We start from the raw sequence: 25,265 nt of genomic DNA, 5'->3' as shown, positions 1-25,265 counted from the left end.
ACATTAAGGTCCTGGAGTGGCCTAGCCAGTCTCCAGACCTTATTCCTATAGAAAATCTTTGGAGGGAGCTGAAGGGTTGAGTTGCCAAATGTCAGCCTTGAAACCTCAATGAATTGGAGAGGTTCTGCAAAAAGGAGTTGGACAAAATCCCTCCTGAGATGCGGGCAAACCTGGTGGCCAACTGCAGGAAACGTCTGACTTCTGTGATTGCCAACAAGTACTAAGTCATGTTTTAAATGCGTTTTTATGGATTTTATGTTGTTATTCTGTTTCTCGCTGTTGAAATAAACCTAACAATATTACAGACTGATAATTTCTTTGTCAGTGGGCAAATGAACAAAATCAGCAGGGGATCAAATATTGTTTTCCTTTCACAAAAAAAAAAAAGTATTTGAGGAGTCCTACAAATAAAGCCATTAAAGGAGTACTGTGGTGCAGGACAATTTGCCCCCTATCGAAAGGTAAGGGGATAATTAGTGTATGATCTCGGGGGGGATCAGGGACCCTTCGCAATCTCCTGCCTGGCGCCTAGCGCTCCTTGTGCACGCCCTCTCCATGTACAGTTGCAAGAAAAGGTATGTGAACCCTTTGGAATTATATGGATTTCTGCACAAATTGGTCATAAAATGTGATCTGATCTTCATCTAAGTCACAACAATAGACAATCACAGTCTGCTTAAACTAATAACACACAAAGAATTAAATGTTACCATGATTTTATTGAACACACCATGTAAACATTCATAGTGCAGGTGGAAAAAGTATGTGAACCCTTGGATTTAACAACTGGTTGAACCTCCTTTGGCAGCAAAAACTTCAACCAAACGTTTCCTGTAGTTGCAGATCAGACGTGCACAATAGTCAGGAGTAATTCTTGACCATTTCTCTTTACAGAACAGTTTCAGTTCAGCAATATTCTTAGGATGTCTGGTGTGAATTGCTTCTTGAGGTCATGCCACAGCATCTCAATCGGGTTGAGGTCAGGACTCTGACTGGACCAATCCAGAAGGCGTATTTTCTTCTGTTTAAGCCATTCTGTTGTTGATTTACTTGCTATGCTATGGGTCGTTGTCCTGTTGCAACACCCATCTTCTGTTGAGCTTCAGCTGGTGGACAGATGGCCATAAGTTCTCCTGCAAAATGTCTTGATGAACTTGGGAATTCATTTTTCCTTCGATGATAGCAATCCGTCCAGGCACTGAAGCAGGAAAGCAGCCCCAAACCATGATGCCCCCGCCACCATACTTCACAGTTAGGATGAGGTTTGGATGTTGGTGTGCTGTGCATCTTTTTCTCCACACATAGTGTTGTGTGTTTCTTCCAAACAACTCAACTTTGTTTTCATCTGTCCGTCCACAGAATATTTTGCCAGTACTGCTGTGGAACATCCAGGTGCTCTTGTGCAAACTGTAAACGTGCAGCAATGTTTTTTTTTTTTTTTTTTGGGATACCAGTGGCTTACTCTGTGGTATCCTCCCATGAAATCCATTCTTGTTTAGGGTTTTACATATCGTAGATTCCCTAACAGGTATGTTAGCATATGCCAGAGACACTTGTAAGTCTTTAGCAGACACTCTAGGACTCTTTACCTCATTGAGCAGTCTGCGCTGTGCTCTTGCAGTCATCTTTACAGGACGGCCATTCCTAGAGAGAGTAGCAGCAGTACTGAACTTTCTCCATTCATAGACAATTTGTCTTACCAGGGACTGATGAACAGCAAGTCTTTTGGAGATACTTTTATAACCCTTTCCAGCTTTATGCAATTCAACAATTCTTAATTGTAGGTCTTCTGAGAGCTCTTTTGTGCGAGGCATCACTCACACCAGGCAATGCTTTTTGTGAAAAGCAAACCCAGAACTAGTAGGTGTTTTTTTTATAGGGCAGGGCAGCTGTAACCAACACCTCCAATCTCATCTCATTCACTGAACTCCACTGGGATGACACCTCACTCCAATTAGCTCTTGGAGATGTCATTAGTCTAGGGGTTCACATACTTTTCCCACCTACGCTGTGAATGTTTACATGGTGTGTTCAATAAAAACATTTAATTCTTTGTGTGTTATTAGTTTAAGCAGACTGTGATTGTCTATTGTTGTGACTTAGATGAAGATCAGATCAAATTTTATGACCAATTTGTGCAGAAATCCATATAATTCCAAAGGGTTCACATACAGTTGCAAGAAAAAATATCAATGGAAGAGCTGGAGATATACAAAGATGCCATACAGTGCACCATAAAGATGCATGGAGGGGGCTGCTTTGTGTGGGGATCGATACAGCTCCATTCATGGGGAGAGCCGGGGCATTGTGCTGGGGATCGCGGTGGGTCTCAGCGGTCGGACCCCCGTGATCAGACACTTATCCCCTATGCTTTGGACTGGTATATACTGTGGTACATATGCCTTTCTGATCACTTTCTAATCCATCTTTTTAGAGAGGCAAGATGACTAAAACACAGTGAATCTGGCATTTGGTATTTTCTTTACTTTTACACTGGAATTAAGTGGGGAATTAATAGTTAATTCCAGACGTGGTAATTATTTTTGTCTATAATAAATTGGAAAGATAATGTTTGTTTGTTTTTTATTTTAGTTTATAGAACACAGAATGCAGCATGTGTATAAGGCCTTATATGCCATTGAAGATCTTTTGAGTACAGCAAAGAAATTTTCACAGTTGTGTAAGGTTAAGTTATTATTGGGGTTAAGATTCAAAATTAACACCTATCCACCAATCAGTGCTGGTCAAACTGCTGAGGCAACCCTTAGGTTGGTTTCATATTAGCATTATATGGCCACAAATCATATGATGCGTCATATGGTTTGTTTGATAGAATCAGTGTTTATGATATCATGGTCAGGTTGAGACTGAAATAAAGACTGTAAAAGAGATGTGATCAAGTATTATGCTACAAAACCACAGCAATCTACAATAAAACATGTAGTTTTTCAAGCTACTGCTATTTGTGGACAGAATCTCACATAAAAACCCACAAAAACTGAATGATTTAATTGATTCCCATATAAATTGGTTCCACAACAATCATAATAAGTTAAAAAAATATTGTATCTTGAGACCAGAACTTAAAGAATTAAAGGGGGTATGCCAGGATTTTTTTTATTTATTTGAATATGCTACAGGGACTGTAAAGTTAGTGTAGTTCATAATATAGTGTCTGTACTTGTGTGTGACGGTGGTCTCATAATTCTGTGATTTTCACTGCAGGGAGCTGTAAATAACTTTATGTTGGGGACAGGAGCTTCTTCAATGTGTATACTGACGTCACTGCTTCTTCTTCCTCACTCCGCTCGGCTTATCAACATTCATTATTCATCTTCCTCAGCCAGCTCGCTCCCTTACTCTCCTATGGCGCATGCTGTTCTTAGAACAAAATAAAATAACATTGTGAAGATGGCTTCACACACACAATTTTTTTTATAAAAAAAAAATGCATTGCATTTTTTGGGTGGACAAATGCTGGGCAGATGTTATCTGGAAGTCAATGGGAAATATATTTACTTATCTTTAAAAGAAGTCCAAACATACCATCTGAAGTAAATTACTTTAAACTGGAGACATGTTTAGCTTTAGGATACTGTTGTGGAACTGCGCAAGCTGTCGACACTTTTCCTATGGCAACTGGCCATAATCAAGGTAAAAAATTGCGCAATTTTACAATGATTTTAAGAAAATCACAGTAAAATCATGGCAGTACCATATACTGCATATAAAACAAGTGTGGACATACAACTCAAACACTGAGAATGATATTTTTGTAGAGTGATATTCATTTCTCTCTCTAGTGGCGCTACAGGAAAAAGGTTCCAGTTTAGTTTGGTTGTGGATGGGCTCCATCTTTTTAAATATTACAGTGGTTGATGCTTTTGTCCTGTCAGATCCGCCTTAATCGACACTTATCTGATTCCAATTAATGTTCCCCTCCATTAGATACTGTTCTCTCCCATTACAGATAATATTCCCCCCATCACAGATACTGTTCCTTCCCAATACAGATATTCTCTCCCCCATCACAGATAATGTTCTCTCCACCGTCACAGATGATGTTCTCTCCACCGTCACAGATGATGTTCTCTCCACCGTCACAGATGATGTTCTCTCCACCGTCACAGATGATGTTCTCTCCACCGTCACAGATGATGTTCTCTCCACCGTCACAGATGATGTTCTCTCCACCGTCACAGATGATGTTCTCTCCACCGTCACAGATAATGTTCTCTCCACCGTCACAGATGATGTTCTCTCCACCGTCACAGATGATGTTCTCTCCACCGTCACAGATGATGTTCTCTCCACCGTCACAGATGATGTTCTCTCCACCGTCACAGATAATGTTCTCTCCCCATGACACATAACCTTCTCCCCACCATCACAGATAATGTTCTCTCCCCCGTCACAGATGATGTTCTCCACCATCACAGATAATGTTCTCCCCCATCACAGATAATGTTCTTCCATCACAGATATGTTCTCCCCATCACAGATAAGGTTATTTCCCCCATCACAGATAATGTTCTTTCCCTTTACAGATAATGTTCCCCCCCATCACAGATAATGTTCTTTCCCATTACAGATAATGTTCCCCCCCATCACAGATAATGTTCCCCCCTCATCACAGATGTTCTCTCCCCCCCCAACACAGATGTTTCCACCATCAAAGATAATGGTCTCCCCCATGACAGCCCCGCTTACTACTCCACTCTGCATTTTTTTAAAATGCCTTTTCCCTGTCTCACCACTTAGATGCCACAGTGGCTATTATTCAGACTAAACTTCTAGGGCTGCTGATCTTGTGCCCCAACAATTGCCTGTAAGCAGTGTTCATACCACATATGCGACTGTTGAAAAGAGATGCTGATGCATGAAGGCAGGAGCCACATTTACTTTAATGGCCCAAATGTAGACATCTAGTAATTACATTGGGGCCATTTTTTTTCCACCATCACAGATAATGTTCTCCCCATCACAGATAATGTTCTTTCCCCATGATACATAACGTTCTCCCCACCATCACAGATAATGTTCCTCCCCATCACAGAAAATGTTCTCTTCCCATCACAGATAATGTTCTCCTCCATCACAGATAATCTTCTCCCCATCACAGATAATGTTCTCCCCATCACAGATAATGTTCCCCCCCATCACAAATAATGGTCTTTCCCATTACAGATAATGTTCTCCCCCCATCGCAGATAATGTTCTCTCCACCATCACAGATGGTCTCTCCCCCCAACACAGATGTTTCCACCATCACAGATAATGCTCTCCCCATCACAGATAAGGTTATTTCCCCCATCACAGATAATGTTCTCCCCCCATCACAGATAATGTTGCTCTCCACCAACACAGATGTTTCCACCATCACAGATAATGGTCTCCCCCATGACAGTCCCCATTACTACTCCACTACACTTTTCCCTGTCTCACCACTTAGATGCCACAGTGGCTATTATTCAGACTAAACTTCTAGGGCTGCTGATCTTGTGCCCCAACAATTGCCTGTAAGGCAGTGTTCATACCACATATGCGACTGTTGAAAAGAGATGCTGATGCATAAAGGCAGGAGCCACATTTACTTTAATGGCCCAAATGTAGACATCTAGGGGGACATGTATCAAAGATTTTACCCCTGTTTTGTGTGTATTTTTTTGCGCAAAATTTTGCGCAAGCCCTTTTTTTGCGCAATTTTTTTGCGCACGTTTTGGTAGAGCATGTCCTCCAGATGTGGCTGAATCAGGGTACCTTAGAGTGACATCTATAGTACACATGGATTTATTAACTGCGTACTTTTTTTTACACCCAAAATTTTGCCGCAAGAGCAGTTTTTTTTCCGCAGATATAAGCCATCTTGGACTTAACGTAGCAAGATGCTCTAAATCATTGATTCTATTTTCCAAAGAGTGGATTGAGGAGATCACTATATTTACCCGCAATTTATGAAGCTCATTGCACTTGATTGATAAATTTAGCGCTTCTGCACATAATTTAGAATTTCGGGAAAAGGGGTAAAATGCTTCTACCGTACACAAATAATGATACATGTCCCCCCTAGTAACTACATTGGGGCCATTTTTCACACATATACATTTACTTTGCAGGACTCATGAGTATCCTGCAGCGCTTTTGCATTCTGCTAAATAAACATATACATGTGGAAAATCTCTCAAAGATAATCACTAGTTGGCTATGTTTTGGGGCATTGAACTGATTTGAGGCTGTTACCAGCATTTCTTTTTGACAAGTTACCCCGAATGTAAGAGTATATCCTGACATGAACATCTCCGTTCAGGGCTACTATAAAATAGGACTACTACTTCTGCATCTCTTTGGCTTGGGGAAACACATTTGGCATAGTGGAAGCCTGCAATAATTACTTTACATAAGGGTGTATACACTAGTGTTCATTTTGACAGCAAATTAGTTTTAATCATAGTTGTAGCCATAGTCTTAAACTACAGTTAGATTTAGTCATATTTTAGTCATCTGAATTTCTTTAGTTTAAATCTATTTTCATCCGACAAACTGTCATAAGATTTTATTCAACTAAATGTACAGACTTAGTTGAAAATAATCTAATGAGTTTAAAGGGTAATGGAAATTCTAGAAAAAAGCTAAAGTCCTAAAGAACCCACAACATAAATGTATGCCATGGTGCCCTGGGACTTGACGTACAATGATGCACAATTATGACATAACAAGGGGCTGGGCTTGCCGCTGATGGTGGACATCAACGATCATGCTGATGTCCATCATTAACCCTGTAGATGCGGTGATCAATGTCGATCAAGTCATCTATAGGCAAATTGGAGCTGCCGGAGGGTTTAGGGAGGCTCATTGTACCACCGAAATGCAATCAGGAAAATAGCCGCCAGAGGTTTTTTAATAGCCTCCAGCATGCAGGTGGGTTGATCTTCATAGTTGGTATTGCCCTGTGCGGAAATGTCCAAACTAATAAAATATAATGTTCATGATTCTGCATGGTGAATGGTATAAACTAAAAAAAATACCAAATGAAACAAAATTAATAAAAAGCGACCTAAAAGTTCTATCAAAACAAAAATAGTACTGGTAAAAACTATAGCTCACACCACAAAAAATGAGCCCTCACACAGCCCCATATACAGAAAAATAAAAAAAAGTTATAGGGGTCAGAATAGGGAAATATTTTACATAATAATTTTGTCATAAAAGTTTGACTGTTTTTAAAAGTAGTAAAATAATAGAAAAGTAGTTTTACCATAAAGTGCAATAAGTAGAAATGAAAAGTTATAAATGTGTTTTTGCTTTCCTGTACATTTTATGGTAAAAATGAAAGGTGTTAATGGAAAGTACAATTGGTCCCGCAAAAACAAGCCCTCATATGGCTCTGTGGATGGAAAAATAAATGTATATATCTTAAAAGGTGAGAAGGAAAAACTAAAACACAATAAATAAAAGTTGGCTATGTCCTCAAAGCCAAAATAGGATGTGTCCTGAATTATATTAACCTATTATTACTTTGGGTATGAAGGTTTAAACATTTAATAGACAAAAAGATTAGTTCTGATGGGATCTTTCCCCAAACCTTCTCTACCTAACATCTGTGTCTAGTTTTACTCAGTTGACAAAAATGTCAATAGATTTTAGTTCAGACAAACGCTATGGACAAAATGAATACTGGTATACACATATCTCAGCTACATGTCATTTTTGGGCAAAATGGCGACATGCGAAAACCCTATCGGGGCTGATGCATCGAGCCATATAGGGGATCTATACTGGCAAACATATAACCCTGATTTACAATTATAAACCCGACCTGCGTCTGTCAGGTTGTGCACCACAAATTGTGCCTGTGCCATCCTTTTAGTGCATTGCACAAAAAAAAAAAAAAAAACTTCAAACTCGGAAAGGGGCGTGTTCTCACAACCTGTGAATAAATGGCTGGAAAATCCCTGCAAGAAAAAGCTGGGCAGAACTTTCCTGACGTGTGAATCCCCACTGTAAGTAGAGTGGAATCATGCAGGTCTAAAAAAAACAATAAGTCAGGGCCTAAGGGTGCGTTCCCACCTGGCGTATTTCACGCTGTGCAAAATTTGTGGCAGCAGCGGGAAATATGCTGCATATTCCTCATTCACTATACACTCAGGGCTTTCTGGCGGCAGCCCTATGCGTGTAGTGAGTTTTGGAGGCAGAGCCACGCCGTCACACGGCCCCGCCTCCAAAACTCACTACACACATAGGGCTGCCGCCAGAAAGCCCTGTGTGTATAGTGAGCAAGGAATACGCAGCGTATTTCCCGCTGCTGCCATAAATTTTGCGCAGCAGGAAATACACTGTGTATAGGCCAGGTGGGAACGCACCTTAATAGTGTACACATTGGGGGAGATTCATCAAGACCTGTGCTGTGGAAAAGATGACCAAATCAGATCGCTTCTTTATTTCTCAGAGGCCTTTACAAAAATGAAAGAAGTGATCTGATTGGTTGCTATGATCAACTTTTCCTCAGCAAAGGTTTTGATTAATCTCCCCATTATGTATGTGGGACTATAAGTGGAGCTAACATATACAGCTGGCCCTATAAAAACCTTTTAGAAAATCTGTATGGGAGTGGAATACCGTAAAACATGAATGGAGGTCTACTAAAGAATGACGGGTCCAGCATTATGTATTCTATTAGGGTAGGGTCACACGTTGGCCCAGATTTATCAAACTGTGTGAGAGAAAAAGTGGAGAGATTTTTCCACAGCAACCAATCACAGCTCAGCTAACAAGCTCTGGTAAAGTGAAAGCTGAGCTGTGATTGGTTGCTGTGGGAAAATCAAAGTGGATGAATTTCAGAGTTCCTAAAGGGACAGAGTACATACTGATATGGTGATGGCTGAAGTTACCGTATATACTCGAGTATAGGCCGAGTTTTTCAGCACGATTTTTCGTGCTGAAAACACCCCCCTCGGCTTATACTCGAGTGAACTCCCCCACCCGCAGTGGTCTTCAACCTGCGGACCTCCAGAGGTTTCAAAACTACAACTCCCAGCAAGCCCGGGCAGCCATCGGCTGTCCGGGCTTGCTGGGAGTTGTAGTTTTGAAACCTCCGGAGGTCCGCAGGTTGAAGACCACTGCGGCCTTCAACATCATCCAGCCCCCTCTCACCCCCTTTAGTTCTGAGTACTCACCTCCGCTCGGCGCTGGTCCGGTCCTGCAGGGCTGTCCGGTAAGGAGGTGGTCCGGTGAGGAGGTGGTCCGGGCTGCTATCTTCACCGGGGAGGCCTCTTCTAAGCGCTTCGGGCCCGGCCTCAGAATAGTCACGTTGCCTTGACAACGACGCAGATACGTCGTTGTTAAGGCAACGGCTCTATTCCGGGCCGGAAGCGCGGAGAAGAGGCGCCCCCGGTGAAGATAGCAGCCCGGACCACCTCCTCACCGGACCACCTCCTCACCGGACAGTCCTGCAGGACCGGACCAGCGCCGAGCGGAGGTGAGTACTCAGAACTAAAGGGGGTGAGAGGGGGCTGGATGATGTTGAAGGCCGCAGTGGTCTTCAACCTGCGGACCTCCGGAGGTTTCAAAACTACAACTCCCAGCAAGCCCGGACAGCCGATGGCTGCCCGGGCTTGCTGGGAGTTGTAGTTTTGAAACCTCTGGAGGTCCGCATGTTGAAGGCCGCAGTGGTCTTCAACCTGCGGACCTCCGGAGGTTTCAAAACTACAACTCCCAGCAAGCCCGGACAGCCGATGGCTGCCCGGGCTTGCTGGGAGTTGTAGTTTTGAAACCTCTGGAGGTCCGCAGGTTGAAGGCCGCAGTGGTCTTCAACCTGCGGACCTCCGGAGGTTTCAAAACTACAACTCCCAGCAAGCCCGGACAGACGATGGCTGCCCGGGCTTGCTGGGAGTTGTAGTTTTGAAACCTCTGGAGGTCCGCAGGTTGAAGACCACTGAGGGCGAATGATGAGAAGAGGATGATGAAGGGGGGTGGGGATGATGAAGGGGGGGGTGTGGGATGATTACAAGGGGATGATAAGGGGATGTGTGGGATGATGACAAGGGGATGATGAAGGGGGGATGTGTGGGATAAGGGGATGTGTGGGATGATGACAAGGGGATGATGAAGGGGGGATGTGTGGGATGATGACAAGGGGATGATGAAGGGGGGATGTGTGGGATGATAAGGGGATGTGTGGGATGATGACAAGGGGATGATGAAGGGGGGATGTGTGGGATGATAAGGGGATGTGTGGGATGATGACAAGGGGATGATGAAGGGGGGATGTGTGGGATGATGACAAGGGGATGATGAGGATGTTAATGACGGGTCTGGATGATGACAGGGGGGGATGAGGTATTTCCCACCCTAGGCTTATACTCGAGTCAATAACTTTTCCTGGGATTTTGGGTTGAAATTAGGGGTCTCGGCTTATACTCGGGTCGGCTTATACTCGAGTATATACGGTACTTTTTGGTATTTTTGCACTTATTTCTGGATAATACATTTTAATAGATTAAGGAATAAAAGGTGAATTAAGTTTTTTTCCCTACAAAATGTATACAGTAAACAGAAACAAAAATTCTGTGTGAATTCACCATTGGGCTTTATTCACATTGCGATTTTTGCACCCCTCTACCATATTGTTGAAATGGATGGCCAACCAAGAAAATTGAATGTCTGAAAATAGTATATGTCACAAATATGGTAGTACTTTTTTTTGTTTCTCAATCTTTCTAGACTACTCCTAAGCTACTGCGCATGAGTAAAAAATAAATAAATAAAAAGTGTACAATTAAACTAATCAAAATGTACAGTATTTGTAGTCAACCACGATTTCCCACTGACAAGAAATTAGGCAAAAACATAAAGGAACTGGAGGGGTGCATGTGTTAGATATGTTTAGTCAATAGAAGCCAAAGGATACGTCTTGATAAAAGATTTTATACGGTTTTCAAGGATAGAATTGTATCAATCCAAAGAATGCAAAAATGTTTATGTGAATACAGCCTTACTGACATTTTAGAACCAGGTGGGTAGACCAGCTATGGTGTTGGGGGTCTGTGAAGGGTTCCCCCGCTGTGGTATTGGGGGGTCTGTGAGGGGTTCCCCTCCTGTGGTGTTGGGGGTCTGTGAGGTGATTCCCCTCCTGTGGTGTTGGGGGTCTGTGAGGCGGTTCCCCTGCTTTGGTGTTGGGGGTCTGTGAGGTGGTTCCCCTGCTTGGTATTGGGGGTCTGTGAGGTGGTTCCCCTGCTGTGGTGTTGGGGGTTTGCGAGTTCCCCTGCTGTGGTGTTGGGGGTCTGCGAGTTCCCCTGCTGTGGTGTTTAAGGTCTGTGAAGGGTTCCCCTGCTGTGGTGTTGGGGGTCTGTGAAGGGTTCCCCTGCTGTGGTGTTGGGGGTCTGTGAGGAGGTTCCCCTGCTGTAGTGTTGAGTTGGGGGTCTATGAGGGATTCCCCTGCTGTGGTGTTGGGGGTCTGTGAGGGGTTCCCCTGCTGTGGTGTAGGGGATCTGTGAGGTGATTCCCCTGCTGTGATGTTGGGGGTCTGTGAGGGGTTCCCCTGCTGTGATGTTGGGGGTCTGTGAGGGGTTCCCCTGCTGTGGTGTAGGGGATCTGTGAGGTGATTCCCCTGCTGTGGTGTTGGGGGTCTGTGAGGTGGTTCCCCTGCTTGGTGTTGGGGGTCTGTGAGGTGGTTCCCCTGCTTGGTGTTGGGGGTCTGTGAGGTGGTTCCCCTGCTGTGGTGTCGGGGGTCTGAGAAGGGTTCCCCTGCTGTGGTGTTGGGGGTCTGTGAGGAGGTTCCCCTGCTGTAGTGTTGGGGGTCTGTGAGGTGGTTCCCCTGCTGTGGTGTTGGGGGTCTGTGAGGTAATTTCCCTGCTGTGGTGTTGGGGGTCTGTGAGGTGGTTCCCCTGCTGTGGTGTTGGGGGTCTGTGAGGTCATTTCCCTGCTGTGGTGTTGGGGGTCTGTGAGGTGGTTCCCCTGCTGTGGTGTTGGGGGTCTGTGAGGTGGTTCCCCTGCTGTGGTGTTAAGTCTGTGAGGGAACCCACTGTTTTGGCATTAGGGTCCCCTTTAATGGTGTAGGGGTCCATATGCTTTGGTGTTGGGTTGTTTTAAGGGGGTCTTGGGGTGTGTGATGGGGCTCCTCTGCTATGGTTTTGGGGGTCTGTGAGAATTTCTCTGTTATGGAGTTGAGGTCCCCTAGCTCTGGTGTTAGGGGTCTGTGAGGAGTCACCTTTTATAGTGTTAGGGTCTGTGAAGGTTCCCTCTGTTATGGGGTTGTAGTGTTAAAGGGGTTCCCACTCCTATGGTTTTGGGGTCTGTGAGGGGGTTCCCTATCTATGATACTGGAGTCTGTGATGGGTTCCCTATCTATGATACTGGAGTCTGTGAGGGGTTCCCCAGCTATGATATTGGGGTCTGTGAGGGGTCCCTCTGAACCCCACTATCAGACTAGCCAGGATACTGAGGTGACCGGACCCTTAAAAGTAAATTTTCCCGCCTTCCCCTCCTGACTGGACATCGTGTACACTGTATCGCCCTTCCCGTCGGCTCAGCCCCGCATCGGCCATACTGCCACTTCGTCCCCACAAAACTTCTGCTCCCTTCTTCCTCAACTCTTTCTCCCCCGAGTGTGTGAGTACGAGGACCCTCCTCTCACTCCGCTTGCCTCCCCTCCCCCAGGGCCGCCATTGGCTCTGTTCCCCGCTTTATCCCACACTGCACTGCGTGGCGCGTCATTGAACAGAGCCCATGATGGCGGCGCTGGGTGCGAGTGAAGTGATCGCCCAGCTGGAGAGCGCTGCCAAAGTTTTAATGGTGAGCGGGGTCCGGCCGGGGAGGGGAGCCGGCGGGAGGGTGAGGCGGGCCGGAGAAGGCTAGGTGTGTGTGACTGGCACATAGACGGGGCTGTGCTGGGCATCGTGTACAGGGGGCAGGTGCCCACACAGTGCTGGGGCAAGGGGTACTGCTGCCCTGCTCCTCCTCATAGATCCGGGCTTCCTCCATTCTCTTGTAGTCTGGTCCTCACCAGATCTAGTTGTGAACTCCTGAGGAGACCCACAAGTGCTGGCACTGCCCATCTGGTGCCACCTCCAGCACTGGCTGCATACATGTCTGTCTGCTGTGGGACTCTAGAGAAGAGTTTTCCAAACGGTGTGTCTCCAGCTGTTGCAAAACTACAACTCCCAGCATGCCCGGACAGCCAACGGCTGTCCGGGCATGCTGGGAGTTGTAGTTTTGCAACAGCTGGAGACACACCGTTTGGAAAACACTGTTCTGGTTGATTCTCCATCTAAGAACGTAAAGTTATAGTGAATTTTGTAGATGGCCGATTCCTGCGATCCAATATGGCAGCGCCAATTTGCACGATGGTCGCTGCTTGTTAGAGAACATCAAGATGGGATGTCTGCGCTAAATTCCGCTTACACGATGCTCCCAATTGACTATAGTGGGTTTTCTGCACACAGTCGCATGTTTCCGTCGCGGATCAGACTTCCCGGAGGACGCTATTGATTCTTCTGACGAAAATCCACTAGTAAAATCCCATAAAGTCAATGTAAGGTTAAGGCTGCATTCACGATCACGATTTCTCCACTTTCTCCATCCGACCCGAGTACACGATTTTTATAACTTAAAATCGTATGAAATCGTATATAAAGTCTGATCCATTGACCGCCATTAAAAAATCGGATCCATTACGCACATCCGATTTGATCCGCATCCGATTTCACGCGATTTTTGCTCAGGTCTGAAATCGTGGTCAACCCCTGATTTCAGACCCGAACAAAAATCGTGTGAAATCGGATGCGGAACAAATTGGATGTGTGTAATGGATCCGATTTTTTTAATTGGAGGTCAATGGATCAGACTTTATATACGATTTCATACGATTTTAAGTTATAAAAATCGTGTACTCAGGTCGTGATGTGAATGCAGCCTAACTTATGTGCTAAATTCCACAGACAATAATCACCAATTCCTCCAAAATTTTCCTTAATTTTACCATGGAGCAGAAAGAGGGTTTTTATTAAAATTTCCTTTCCTTAATTCTTTAGTGTGAACATGCCCTACAAAGTCCAAAAGGCACCCCTTATAATGCAGTCCATCAAGGTTTCTGTCCCAGCACAGCGCTGGGATATTGGGAAGGAACCCCTGATGGAAGATGTGACCCGCAATGTGAACAGAGCTTAAGAAATTGTGTGCCTATACTAAGGACAGGCCATCAATAATAAACTGATGGGAGACTCATGGCACCTATTAAAGGGGTACTCTGGTGAAAAACAAATGTTTTCAAATCAACTGGAGCCAAAAAAGTTAAACAGATTTGTAATTTTATTTTCTATTTAAAAATCACAAACGCTTCAGTACTTATAAGCTGCTGTATACTCCAGAGGAAGTTGTGTAGTTCTTTCTAGTCTGACCACAGTGCTCTCTGTTGCTGCCACCTCTGTCCTTGTCAGGAACTGTCCACAGTAGAAGCAAATCCCCATAGCAAATCTCTCCTGCTCTGGACAGTTCCTGACACGGACAGAGGTGGCAGCAGCAGAGAGCACTGTGGTCAGACTGGAAAGAACTACACAACTTCCTCTGGAGCATACAGCAGCTTAGAAGTACTGAAGAGTTTTAGATTTTTAAACAGAAAAAAAATTACTAATTTGTTTAACATTTTGGCTTCAGTTGATTTGAATTTTGTTTTTTTTCCCACCAGAGGACACCTTTTTAAAGGAGTTCTCTAAGCTAAAACTTTTAACCCCCGCTGTGCCTGGGCTGTAAAACTAAACAAAATAAACTTTTACTTACCTGCCTACGATCCCCCGTTGTTCAGATATCGCCGTCCCGGTCTCTTCCACTTCCTGCGGGTCGGTGATTTCACTCTGCGCTCAGCCTATCAGCGGCCGCAGCAATGTCCCGTCGCGGCCGCTGATAGGCTGAGCGCAGAGTGAAGTCACCGACCCGCAGGAAGAGGAAGCTGACGGGGACCGGAGCACGGGCGGCGATATCGGAACAACGGGGGATCGTAGGCAGGTAAGTGAAAATTTATTATGTATAGTTTTGCAGCCCGGGCACAGCGGGGGAAAAAGATTTCAGTTGGAGAACTCCTTTAAGGGTCAGTCCCATGTCCAATAGCCAAGATCAGCGCTCATTCGGTGAGCCTTTCACGTAGATCATTGATCACTGTACAGCCCTTTCTATTGCGTTTTTGTTAGTTGCACATCCCATGTTTACTTAGGGAGAATTGCGGCCGGTCAAGAATGATTTTTAGGTTTTAGGGCTGCTTGATCCCAATGATCTTTCATCGGCTGATCATTGGGTTTCCTTCATAGGGAAATATTTGGCCAATAATTGCCCCATATAAAAGGCCTTTTCATTATGCTCTTCCCTGTGTGTCTGTAATATTAGTAGTGGCGGTGCAGGATCCAGCGGGTGAATGGGGCAATACTGCAGTACCTTTCCACGCTACTAATAATAATAGTACAGCCATGCAGGGACGAGCACATGTTAACATTAAGGCATTATTTCTACAAAAATAAGGTTATGTGCACACAGTAGTAATGGCTATTGCCGGATATCACTGATCAATCAGGTTGATGTCCAGCATTAACCCTTTAGACGCCAATATTAAAGTTGGTCACAGCGTCAAAAATAAGTTGCCAGTTAGCTTACTGGAGTTGAGATGGGGGTCCCTACCTGCCTCTGTCTGTCTTCAGCATTCCAATAGTGTGGGCAGCCTCAGCACCCTGTAGTAATGAAGTGCCAATAACACTGATCAATGCTTAAAGGAAAAACGGTCACCAGTTCCCCCGCACTATAACCCAATACACCGGTTATAGTGCGGGTGAACAGGAGACCGATGCGGGGTCTCGGACTGCTATACCTACCTGCAGTCCGGAGCCCCACTCCTCCGAAGGTCCCCCTCTTCCAGTGCTGACTTGCTCTTTGAGGTGGGCCCGCCGGCTAGATTTAAATATTCATAAGCGCCGGTCATGTGAGCACTCAGTAGGCACAAGCACTCACTTGACCGGTGCTTATGAATATTTAAATCTAGCCTGTAGGCCCGCCTCAAAGCGCAAGTCAGCGATGAAAGAGGGGCACCTTCGAATGAGTGGGGCTCCGGACTGTAGGTAGGTATAGCAGTCCGAGACCCAGCATCGGTCAGCCTTTTTCACCCACTCTAAACCCAATGCACTGGGTTATAGTGTGGGTGAACGGGAGTCCAATGTGGTCCTGAGATATGTCCCCCAGAAGATCCTCTGCTCATTTTACATATTCATTGTCTGTGACTCCACTTCACTAGGATGTGGAGTCACAGACAATGAATATGTAAATTTAGCTGGTGAAACCCCGCCCCCTGCACGCATTTCACTGAATTCAGCAGAGAATCTTCTGGGGGACATATCTCAGGACCTACTGGACATATTTAAGTAAGTGACCCCTCGTTGGACTCCTGTTCACCCGCACTACAACCCAGTGTATAGGGTCTAGTGTGGGTGAACAGGCTGACGGTTTTCCTTTCTGCCCCAGGATGTATGCATATGTCCCTGCGGCTGACTTGTTAGCGCATCTGGACTTACGCATACGTTCTAGGGATCTCCTGCATAGCGCTGCAGGAGATTGGTAGTGCGAACTGGCTGTCAATCACATCTGGGAGTCCATCGCAGCTGCTGAGCCCGGGATTGCGCCAGTTTTGACAACATTAATCTCACGCTGTGATCAGGATGGACAGGGAAGGGGGCTCCCCATGTTCTCCAACAGCAACCCTGTGATGCAATTCAACCATAGACTACATCACACAGACTCAGGTAATCCTGACAGCTATGCCGCGCCGCAATACAGATGTACTTCAGCAAAGTAGAACAGTAAGAAAGTGAAAAGTATAAAAGGTGTAAGTATAAAAGTGTAAGAAATAAAATAAATGCTCCTTTCTCAATAAAGCCCTGCTATATGACAAAAATCTCCAAAAGCTATACATAGTAGGTATTGCTACATTCCTAATGACTTGTACAATAAAATGATACCCTTATTTATTACCAACATCTTATCGACACACAGGATAAAGATTACATAATATTGACTGCACAGTGAACATAGAAATGTAAAAAAATAATTTTCCAATTTTTCACAAAACAATATTTTGAATTTTTTCACAAAAAATGCTGCATCGCTTTGCTCAGTTAAAGCGTTTTAAAGTTATTACAAGGGGTATATCGGGCAAAAACATTTTATCCCCTATCCGAAGGCTAGGGGATAAAGTGTCTGACCACGGGGGGCCCGCTGCTGAGACCACCCCCCCCCCCGCCCGCGCGCGATCTCCCTGCAGCACCCGCATTCTATACGGGGACTGCGTCTCTAGTTTCCCGTCACGCCCCATCCCATAGACCTGGTTGGAGGGGGCGTGGCGTGATGTCACATCCCCAGTCCCGGAAACCTGGAGGTTCAGCACCCGCATAGAATGCGGGTGCTACAGGGAGATCGCGGGGGGGGGGGGGGGGGTCTCAGCAGCGGCCCCCCCGCGATCAGACATCTTATCCCCTATCTTTCGGATGTCCCTGTAATGTCCCAAAATTGCACCTTTTTGGTCACCTCATATAGCACAAAAAAATAAATGGCTCAAAGAAAGATAGATATATCAGCTCACCCATAGATCCACATAGACAGATATCGTCCCTCTCAGTACATCTCAGATTGGAAGCCTCCGGGCTGAACACTGGAGCCGGGTCTCCAGGTGGACTCATCAGAAAAAGGTAAGGTGAAAAAGTCCGGCTCCCATGGGAGTAAAAAATATATTTTTATTGATCCATATTAAAATCCAAAAACACAAATGGATTAAAAGTACATATGCACAGAAGGAAACACCTCCGACACGTTTCGACTTAACAAGTCTTAGTCATGGAGATCTCCATGACTAAGACTTGTTAAGTCGAAACGCGTCGGAGGTGTTTCCTTCTGTGCATATGTACTTTTAATCCATTTGTGTTTTTGGATTTTAATATGGATCAATAAAAATATATTTTTTACTCCCATGGGAGCCGGACTTTTTCACCTTACCTTTTTCTGACAAAAAAATAAAGTAGGTGTTTCATGGGAAAAAAAAATGTATCCCCTTTCCGCAAAATAGGTGATACGTTTTAGATCATCGAGAGGGGGTGGGCGGATAGGTGGTCCGGGTGCTCAGGCCCCCCCCCCCCCTCCCGTGATCTCCTGTACGGGGCCCGGCCCTACCTGGAGTGTCCCGTCGCAACCGCCGCCCCTCCATATATCTCTATTGGAGAGCCGTTCAGCTCTCCCATACAGAGGGAGCATGGCTTGGTTGTGACATGCCACTCCAGGGGAGAGTCAGGGGCCTGCCACTTGGACCCCCCATAATCTGCAGGATAGGGGATAAGTTTTTTTTTTATTTTTTTTTTTTTTTTTCATGAGACTACTCATTTAAAAAAAGCATAGTAAAAGTCCCATACAGAGTACCAATACTAGGAATTTTGCATGAGTGTGAGTATTCTTGCAAATTTCCAGTATCTCTCCTGATATCGGGACATCACTACCATATGTGACAAAATATTTTTCCCCTGCAATAATCACAGTGTAGGTCAGTGTTTTCCTAACAGTGTTTCCAGTTGTTGCAAAACTACAATTTCCAGCATGCCCGGACAGCCGTTGGCTGTCCGGGCATGCTGGAAGTTGTAGATTTGCAACAGCTGGAGACACTGTTAGGAAAACACTGATGTAGGAACTGATGAATTCCCATGAAAAATTATAGGGCAAGCCCGGCCTAGGAAAATTACATAAGATGCCGTAAGTAAATCATGTGCTATAAACTTCTCTCCCAGTTTTTCATTAGTTCTTTTATTAACCTGAATTCAGTTTTTGCTGCTTTTCATAACTTCTATTCCTACTTCTACGTGTCACCAGATAGCACAGAGTTACGGAACATCACAAGTGTTAATACAAGCGTGTAGACAAGCGTGTCCTTTCTTACATAGGAGCAGGCAGTATGGCCCATTATACTGGGTTTAATGGGAGGCATCTTGAGAATTTGCTGTAACTGCACATCTGCAGGAGCGCAGCCTGAACAAGGGCGAACATTATGAGCTAAAGGCCACAGCTGTCGGCTGCCGGAGTTTTTAATAAAATAAACTTTTTTTGTGTCAAACTGTAATGTTTAATGCAGAAATATAAATCTGGGAAAAAACATATAATTCCACATTTTTATTTTTTATTAATTTGATTTTATTTTTTCCATTACAATCTATAGTTTTCTGCGAACAACAGTTTCCAGCTGGGGAAGCTGACTCTTCAATAAGATTTTCAATGACATTTTATTTGCTGTAGCCTTTCCCTGGCAGCGCCCTATGAATACCCTTTTTGTTCTTTTATTTCTATACAGTCCCTCCATTTGACGGCTGTTGTGTGCCCATAAATATATATATATATATATGAAAAGACAAGGTCCGGCACTAGGTTGCAGGTAAAAACTTCTTATTCCTTTATTTCAAGATTCTGCAATACAGGGTAGAAAGTCTGATGAGTTTCGCTAAAAAGCTTAATCGTAGACTCAGTCCAGTCTACGATTAAGCTTTTTAGCGAAACGCGTCAGACTTTCTACCCTGTACTGCAGAATCTTGAAATTAAGGAATAAGAAGTTTTTACCTGCAACCTAGTGCCGGACCTTGTCTTTTCTTCCACAAGTGAGTAGCCGGAGGCGGTACCGGCTGGTCTACGGCACAGGTGGCGAGGTGGGCGTGCACGGTGTGAGCGACTCACAAATCAGCCTTGAGATAGAAAGATAGATATATATATATATATATATATATATATATATATTATGATAAAATAAATAGAACAAGTGCCCACTTGCCCCACTATGCACGAGAAGCACTAGTTCAGACGGCTAGCACATTGCTTAGTCAGCATTTATTTTATTATACTGAACAAGCAATGTGCTAGCCGTCTGAACTAGTGCTTCTCGTGCATAGTGGGGTAGGTGGGCAGGTGCTGATGGGTGACTCCCTTGTTCTATTCACTGAACTACAGGGAGTATTTGTTCAGACTACGGTGTCCCCATATACCATCTCAACAGGGAAGCGGTTGAAAACTTTCACCATATCGGTCTTAAAGCGTACCTGTTAGATACCACAAAAAAAAAAATATTGTTCTATTGGCTCCATTGGGGGACACAGACCATGGGTGTATGCTGCTGTCCCTAGGAGGTAGCAGCATACACCCATGGTCTGTGTCCCCCAATGGATCCTTGGAGAAAGAGATTTTACGATAAGTGTTAAAAAATCTCCTTTTACTCAGTACCTAATCCTTACCTACATTTATTATTAACCCCTTAAAGGGGTATTCCAGGCAAAAACTTTTTTTTTATATATCAACTGGCTCCGGAAAGTTAAACAGATTTGTAAATTACTTCTATTAAAAAATCTTAATCCTTCCAATAGTTATTAGCTTCTGAAGTTTTCTGTCTAACTGCTCAATGATGATGTCACGTCCCGGGAGCTGTGCATGATGGGAGAATATCCCTTGCATGATGGGAAAATGTCCCCATAGGAGCTGGACAGCTCCCGGGACGTGAGTCATCAGAGAGCAGTTAGACAGAAAACAGCAACTCAACTTTAGAAACTAATAACTATTGGAAGGATTAAGATTTTTTAATAGAAGTAATTTACAAATCTGTTTAACTTTCCGGAGCCAGTTGATATATGAAAAAAAAAGTTTTTGCCTGGAATACCCCTTTAAGGACACAGGGTTGTTCCCTTTTTGCATTTTCATTTTTTCCTCATCACCTTTTAAAAATCGTAATGCTTTCAATTTTGCACCTAAAATTCCATATTATGGCTTATTTTTTGCACCACCAATTCTACTTTGCAGTGACATTAGTCGTTTTACAGAAATATCCACGGCGAAACGGAAAAGAAAACTCATTGTGCGACAAAATTTAAGAAACATTTTGGGGGCTTCCGTTTCTACGCAGTGCATTTTTCGGTAAAATGACATCTTATCTTTATTCTGTAGGTCCATACGATTAAAATGATACCCTACTTATATAGGTTTGATTTTGTCGTACTTCTAAAAAAAAAAAAATCATAACTACATGCTGGAAAATTTTATACGTTTAAATAATCTTCTGAATTAATCTTCTGAATTAATCTTCTGTCCCCTATAACTTTTATTTATTTTTCTGCATACGGGCCGGTGTGAGGGCTCATTTTTTGCGCCGTGATCTGATGTTTTATTATTTGATAGGTACCGTTTTTATATTGATTGGACTTTTTGATCACTTGGAATTTTTTTGCACGCACGCCATTGACCGTGCGGTTTAATTAACAATATATTAGTTTGCAGATTTCCACACGCGGCAATACCACATATATTTATTTTTATTTACCCATATTTTTTTATATTTTATTAGGGAAGGGGTTAAATGATCTTTATTAACTTTTTTTTTTCTTGACGATCGGACGCGGCAGAGGCAGGTGAGGGGCCCTCCGCTTGCGTTCTAGCTGATCGGGACACCGCGATTTCACTGCGATGGTCCCAATCAGCCCGACTGAGCTGCTGGAAAGCTTTTACTTTCATTTTAGACGCGGCGATCAACTTTGAACGCCGCGTCTAAAGGGTTAATAGCGTTCGGCACAATGATCGGTGCTGCACGCTATTATCCCAGGTGTCATTAGCCGCAGGGAACGACCTGGTATGACCCCGCATTTTATATCGGGACCGCGCGCAGGGCGTACAGGTATGCCCTGCTTCCTTAAGAGGTTAAAAGAAAAATACCTCTTTTCCTTAGCTCAGTGTTAGAAATCCTCTCGGGGAAAGGGGGGGGTCACTCCTTGTGGTGGTGGGAGGTGTCTGATCATTCAGCCTTGTCCATGACTCATGGACAAGCTGATGCAGCTGCAGGACTGGTTCGTGTCCCAGTAGGTATGGGGACCCCTAGTATTGGGATTTTCAGAAGCTGTTTTCCTTATTAAATATAATTAAAAAAAGATAAAAAAACAACATAAAGGGAACACTTAAACAACACAATGTAACTCAAAGTCAATGACACTTCTGTGAAATCACACTGTCCACTCAGGAAGCAACACTGATTGACAATCAATTTCACATGCTGTTGTGCAAATGGGACAGGCAACAGGTGGAAATGATAGGCAATTAGCAAGACACCCCCAATAAAGGAGTGGTTCTGCAGGTGGTGACCACAGACCACTTCTTGTTCCTATGCTTCCTGGCTGATGTTTTGGTCACTTTTGAATGCTGGCAGTCCTTTCACTCTAGTGGTAGCATGAGACTACCTCCGCCTCTGTGCAAGGAGGAGCACTGCCAGAGCCCTGCAAAATGACCTCCAGCAGACCACAGAAGTGCATGTGTCCACTCCAATGGTCAGAAAAAGACTTTATGAGGGCCTGACGTCCACAGCTGGGGGTTGTGCTTACAGCCCAACACCGTGCAGGACGATCTGCTGCTATAAAGATCATTTAACCCCTTCCCTTATAAAAGTTTGAATCACCCCCCCCCCCTTTCCCATAAAAAAAACTGTGTAAATAAAAATACATATGTGGTATCGCCGCGTGTGGAAATGTCTGACTTATTAAAATATATAGTTAATTAAACAGCACGGTCAATGGCGTACGCTCAAAAAATTCCGAAGTCCAAAATAGTTTGTTTTTGGTCACTTTTTATATCATGAAAAAATGAATAAAAAGCGATCAATAAGTCCGAGCAATACAAAAAGGGTACCGCTAAAAACTTCAGATCACGGCGCAAAAAATGAGCCCTCATACTGCCCCGTACGCGAAAAAATAGAAAAATGTTATAGGGGTCAGAAGAGGACAATTTTAAACGTATAAATTTTCCTGCATGTAGTTATGATTTTTTCCAGAAGTACGACAAAATCAAACCTATATAAGTAGGGTATCATTTTAATCGTATGGACCTTTCTTCAATTTTGTCGCACAATGATTTTTTTCTTCTGTTTCGTCGTAGATTTTTGGGTAAAATGACTGTCATTACAAATTAGAATTGGTGGCGCAAAAAATAAGCGATCATTTGGATTTTTAGGTGCAAAATTGAAAAAGTTATGATTTTTTTTATATGTAAGGAGGAAAAAATAAGTGGAAAACCCCCTGGTCCATAAGGGGTTAAGGACCAAGGGCGTACATGTACGCCCCTTGTCCGCTCCCTTTCTATAATGCGGGGTCACGCGTCATAGTGGGTCGGGCCCAGTCTCTAACAACGGCTGTACCCATGGCTAATAGGGCGTGTCACAGATCACGGTGCCGCACGCTATTAACCCTTTAGACGTGTCATTCAAAGTTGATCACCGCATCTAAAGTTGTAAAAATGCACCCCCGGCATCTCAGTCGAGCTGATTGTAACCATCGCGGTGAAACAGCTATGTCCCGATTCGCTAGGACGCATCAGGAGGGTCCCCTACATGCCTCTTGTGCGTCCGCAGCTGAGAGCGCATCATTCCCAGGACCCGCATTAACCTTTTAGATGCCGCAATCAAAGTTGATCGTGGGGTCTAAAAGTCCTGAGATTAACTACTGGTTAGCTCAGGGATGCTGATTGGATTCACCGCGGTGAAATCGCGGTGTTCCGTTCAGCTGAGAGGACGAATGGAGGTCCCTTACTGTGTTCCGTGCCATCTGATTGTCGCTCCTTTACTGCAGGCAGTAGTAAGGAGTGCCAATAACACAGATCAATGCTATGCTATGGCATAGCATTGATCAGTGTATGCACTCTACAGATTGCATGTAATTTTCCCCTATGGGGACAAAAAAATGTGTTAAAAAAAAAAAAAAAAATTTAAATTAACCCCTTTCCTAATATAAAATTTTATCATCCCCCTTTTCAAAAAGTTGAAATAAAATAACAATTTTTTTTTTAATATACAAAAGCTTTATATATATATATATATATATATATATATATATATATATATATATATTAAGTAAAAAAAAAACACCCATTAGCCCCTTCCATATTAAAAGTTTAAATCGCCTTCCTTTATAAAAAATATGAAAAAAAATTTGTTATGGCCACTTGCGTAATCGTCCCAACTATTAAATTATGTTTATTATCCTGCACTGTGAACTGCGTAAACACCAAAAAATCCCAAAAGCAAAAATTGGTTTTGGTCACATCACAGCCCCCAAAAAAGGAATAAAATGTAGAGCTGGGCGGTATGACCAAATATGTGTACCACAGTATGTAACTTACGGCGGTTCCATGGTATATAACTGTATTCTCCACCCGCCCCCAAAATCATGTGAGCCGCGAGCGCTGTTCTGCTTCTCCCCCCCCCCCCCCCCCCCCCCCAAATTATCAGCCCTGCGGTGCTGGAACTCTATACTGTACACTGTATTCCTATGCTCGGGCTGCAAAAGATAAGTGACAGTGGGCTCAACCTATCACCGGCCGAGGCGGAACATCGCTGTGGCCGTTGATAGGCTGACGGCTCTCCGACGTTCCCGTCCCCAGGTAGCAGGTCCGGACCAACGGGGGAATGTAGGAAGGTGCTTTCAAAGTTAATTTTGTTTATCTTTTGCAGCCCGTGCATAGGGATAAAGTGTACAGTATAGAGTTCCAGCACCGGCGGCCCACAACAAACAGGAGGACGAGGAAGGCAGCGCTTGCGGGTGATGTGATTAGTTCCCCCGATGGGGACAGCTCAGCGCTGGGTTGATAATTCATTAATTCCCAAGGGGAGGGGTCCAACCAGTATTGTGATATGGGAAAAATTCATATCGTGCAGCACAAAAATTTCGGTATTCGGTATGAACCGTTAGAGCGCCCAGCACTAATAAAATGTAACAAAAACTATATTAAAAAAGGGGTGGGGCAATGCATTTTTGCTTTTGGTTCTTGGCCAAGCACAGCCTAAATTTTCAATTTTTGGCCCAAAATTTCCCTTTCGGTGCATCCCTACTTATTTTCGTGCGATATTTCAGTTTTTACTTTTCAATAAATTAGCAATATTTCTAATGTTCTGTTTTCATTTTGTCATTGTGGGGTATTGAGTGCAGACTGATGTGCTGGGGGGGGACTTTTATTTATTATCTTTTTTACTTTGGGAGCGTAACAAAATATGTAAAAGTGAAAGGGTCTAAAGACTTTACGATTGTACGGCTAGCTTGTCTGTCCACCCCCCACACACACATTGGTCTAGCTCTCCTTCAGCTTTACTTATGATACTGTACTTTGGTGCAGTGTCAGCAAAATGTATAGGAACATTCCTGAGTCGGACATGCTTATTCTACTGTAGGAAGAATCAGAGCCCTGTCTGAGGA

At 44.0% G+C, this 25,265-nt stretch overlaps 1 protein-coding gene across 3 annotated transcripts in view; it reads left to right on the top strand.

Annotated features, from left to right (window-relative positions):
• The window catches only part of XPO4 (exportin 4), a 150,166-nt gene that overhangs the window by 7,522 nt on the left and 117,379 nt on the right, over positions 1-25,265 (top strand). Inside the window, exon 1 of one of the 3 annotated variants that reach the window (XM_056561727.1) lies at positions 12,319-12,604. The exons of 1 other annotated variant lie outside the window; for it this stretch is intronic. Coding sequence is in view for 1 of the 2 variants with exons in the window: in XM_056561724.1 (XP_056417699.1) it covers positions 12,724-12,789 (66 nt within the window). In the remaining variant the exon portion in view is untranslated. One more of the 3 variants, XM_056561724.1, reaches the window with a different exon arrangement.

Source organism: Hyla sarda, chromosome 2 (assembly GCF_029499605.1).
Source record: "Hyla sarda isolate aHylSar1 chromosome 2, aHylSar1.hap1, whole genome shotgun sequence".
In the NCBI taxonomy this organism is placed as follows: Eukaryota; Metazoa; Chordata; class Amphibia; order Anura; family Hylidae; genus Hyla; species Hyla sarda.
This window is presented reverse-complemented; position numbering and strand designations above follow the sequence as displayed.